The following is a 3112-nucleotide window of genomic DNA, read 5'->3' on the forward strand; positions in this document are numbered from 1 at the left end:
AAATTTGGAGTTTAGATTTTTTAGTTTATATATTTTATAAAGAGTGAAGTATTTGCACTCTTGAGATTATATAAATAAGGTAAGGGATAAATAAACTTATGTATAAAAAATAGATTTGACTTCTTAATTCTAATTTTAACCTATTCAAATTTAATATAGGAATTGGTGTGTGCCTATAGCTCAATTAGTCCAAATATTAGTAACATTCTCTCCAAAAGTGTCCTCGATTAGCTAAATACGTCATTTCATACACCCCACTTCTCTTCGTTTGATATATGAAACTAAGTTATAAACGAAATTGAAATAGTCTCAACCATTGAAACTAAACAAACAAAAAAAAGTTCTATTTCTCTAAACAAAACCATGATAGAATTCTTTTATTTATTCTCTCACAGAACCATTTTACAAAATCAGAATAGATTTTAGAACTTATTAGAAAAATAAAGAAGTTCTAAAACTTCCTATAAACATAGAGTAGAAAATATTTCTCCAAAAAAGACGTGATTATTAACCAAAGTCAACAGCTTTCCATATTAGTAAGTATAGCACGTTGACTTTCGCTAAACCAACGTTTTTTAAAGAGACATTTTCCATCTCTTTCATATACGTTTAAAAAACATCCAAAACTCTTCTAACAAGTTCCAACACTTCCGAAAAAGCCCACAACGGGAGAAGATACACATAAATAAACAAGTTCGAAAACCGAAAAACACAACAACCTCGTCGTGGTTTGCTACATGACGTAACATGCATTAGGGTTCTCGTCACTAAACATGGTGACAAAAGAAGGATCTTCAAACTTGACAACAGTGGCATTGTTGTGTTCTACATTCCTCACATAGCCAGGAGGGGCTTTCTTGTCATAAGCTGGGGCAACATAGGGATGTGCCACTAAATTGTAGGGCACATATGGCCAAAGTTCTGCCTTTTTTCCTGTGGATTTTGCCCTCTTCAATACTTTGCTTGCTTCTACATACCCTGTTACTGTCACCTTCAGTTGCTTTCTATATATCTTTACACTTTTCACCCCTACAAAACCAACCAAATTTTCTCTCTCAATTATCATTTTTCCTCTTTTTCATTGATGTAAAATTTTGTTTTCAGGAACAAAAAAATAAAGGTTATTTTCAAGTTGGTTGTAGAACAATAATGCATGGTACACTTAAAAACAAATATCGAAACTCTAAATTTGGCAAGTTATATCAATTTTAATTTTCAGTTTTATGGAATTATATCGTGAATAACTCCGTCAAAACTTACAAATTTGAAGAACAAAAGAAAGCTATTTTAATTTCTTTTTTTTTTCTTGACTTCAGGATGCAGAGGGCTCGAACCTGGATACGCCAACACCCGAAAGTGCAGCTACTTTAGTGTCTTCTTTGTCTAAATTCTATCAATTTTATATTAAATATATGTTATTATGATACATATAAGAATCAACAACTTATCATACGGTAAATATTGCAACATTTTTTAAAGTTTAGGCTGAAGATAGCAACATTTATCAAAATTTAAAATGCAATTCGATGAACTAGAGAGTTTAGAATAAAAATTGACACACTAAGTTAAAATTGAAAATTGATCTTTCCTCTCCAAAGATAATTACAAATACAGCATAAAAATTATATTAAAGAAAAACACTTCAATGAGTGAAACCTAAGTTTTGATTTATACACTTATAGTCGATTATGATCAATTGTGTATTTCATAAAATAAAAAATATTTTATAAAAAAATCAAGCTATATCCGCTCAATTTTTCATCATTTCAAACTTTTTGGTTTGTTTGAATGCCATTTTTTAGACTTAAAATGTTTTTTAAAGAATTATTTTATACTTTTTAATTAAAATAAACTGGTTAATATAAAAGATATCTCACTTATCTAATGCAATAGAATTGGTTTCCTTTCCTCTGTTTCGTTTTTGTTTTTTAATTAAAATTTTATTGATGTGCTTTACATCCCTTTAAATGTAAATGCTATTTTTATAAAATTACTCTTTTATATTATACCATTTAGAGAAAATGTAGTTTTCTAATTCACGAGAATGGTGAGTATTTTAATTTCTACGTTATAGTCTTTTTAGTGCGTGTAAGATGCGAACTCATAACTTCGCAACAACATAGGTTAATTATTGCTGAGTTAAGTTCGTGTTTTTTATTTAATTTTTTTTACGCAAAATTAAAAATGATAGCAATTTAGAAATTAGAAGAAAGAAAGAAAAAAAAGTGTGGGGAAAATGCTTTCTTGAAAGAAGAGGAAGGAATGAACAAGGAAGGCAATGGCGAATAGCGAATAGTGAGTAGCAAACCTCGTAAGGAAGAGAGGGCATTCTTGACCTTGAGTTCGCAGCCATCGCAATCCATGGCGACCTTCAGCTCCACGGTCTGCAATTGCTGTTTCTTGTACTGCTTAGGGCTAATGCACATCAAATAATGCTCCGATACAGACTCCACCGAACCCCCCGCGCCCATTATGTGTTCGACGAAATGCCTCGCCCACAGAAACTTGGACAGACACACACAACTTTGCTCGATTGAATTTATACTATGGAGAAAGAGGCAGAGTGGTAGAAGAAGAAGAAGAAACAGGGGATACAGAACTATGAAGATTGTGTAAATTGGCCTTGTTAAAAGCCCTCTTCCGTCAGCTTCTGAGGTAATTTAACTATTATTTAATTCTCCTGAGCGAGTAGGTTGTGCAATTTGTCCTTATTTCGATTAGTTCTTTTCTTTTTAAATACAAAGTACTTTACTTTTAATTTTTTGATAATAGACCTAAAATGATCGGCTAACGAGCGAAGGAGTCCGTACAAAAAGGGTAAAAAATTCCGACGCTCAAATCAATCTTATATGATCTATTACTCAAGAGAGAATAGTTTGTGTACCTAGAAAAATGAGCCAGTTATCTCTATTTACAGAGGTGAACTTCTCATCTACATGCAAATTCAAATTTCTAACGATTCTCGAGACTGTTGGAGAGCCATTGAGGTGCTGTCGTGAGCTCACCTCTATAAATAGATATCCTCGCCTCATTTACCAGGTGCGAAGTACTAACTTGAGCATCATAGTTGTTTCTCTCTTTTGCAGGTTCCTTTGTTCATCTACGAGCTCTG

At 32.2% G+C, this 3112-nt stretch overlaps 1 protein-coding gene across 1 annotated transcript; it reads right to left on the bottom strand.

Moving 5' to 3' along the window:
• Window positions 1-364: 364 nt before the first annotated feature.
• LOC111008405 (heavy metal-associated isoprenylated plant protein 23) lies at window positions 365-2620 on the bottom strand. The gene is made up of 2 exons (XM_022281100.2): window positions 2309-2620; window positions 365-1029 (listed from the first exon to the last, which is right to left on the bottom strand). Exons 1-2 carry the CDS (start codon window positions 2469-2471, stop codon window positions 734-736), a joined length of 459 nt encoding a protein of 152 aa, XP_022136792.1. The 5' UTR covers window positions 2472-2620; the 3' UTR covers window positions 365-733.
• Between the last annotated feature and the right edge of the window lie 492 nt (window positions 2621-3112).

The sequence above is a fragment of the Momordica charantia genome (assembly GCF_013281855.1).
Source record: "Momordica charantia cultivar OHB3-1 chromosome 10 unlocalized genomic scaffold, Mcharantia_2.0 BLBB01000010.1, whole genome shotgun sequence".
NCBI classification, from domain to species: Eukaryota; Viridiplantae; Streptophyta; class Magnoliopsida; order Cucurbitales; family Cucurbitaceae; genus Momordica; species Momordica charantia.

Excerpts from the sequence above, each read along its gene's own strand:
- LOC111008405 (XM_022281100.2), bottom strand. The coding sequence starts at position 2,471 with ATGGGCGCGGGGGGTTCGGTGGAGTCTGTATCGGAGCATTATTTGATG. Across the intron at positions 1,030-2,308 it reads TGCCCTCTCTTCCTTACGAG|GGGTGAAAAGTGTAAAGATA; the intron begins GTTTGCTACTCA and ends TTGGTTTTGTAG.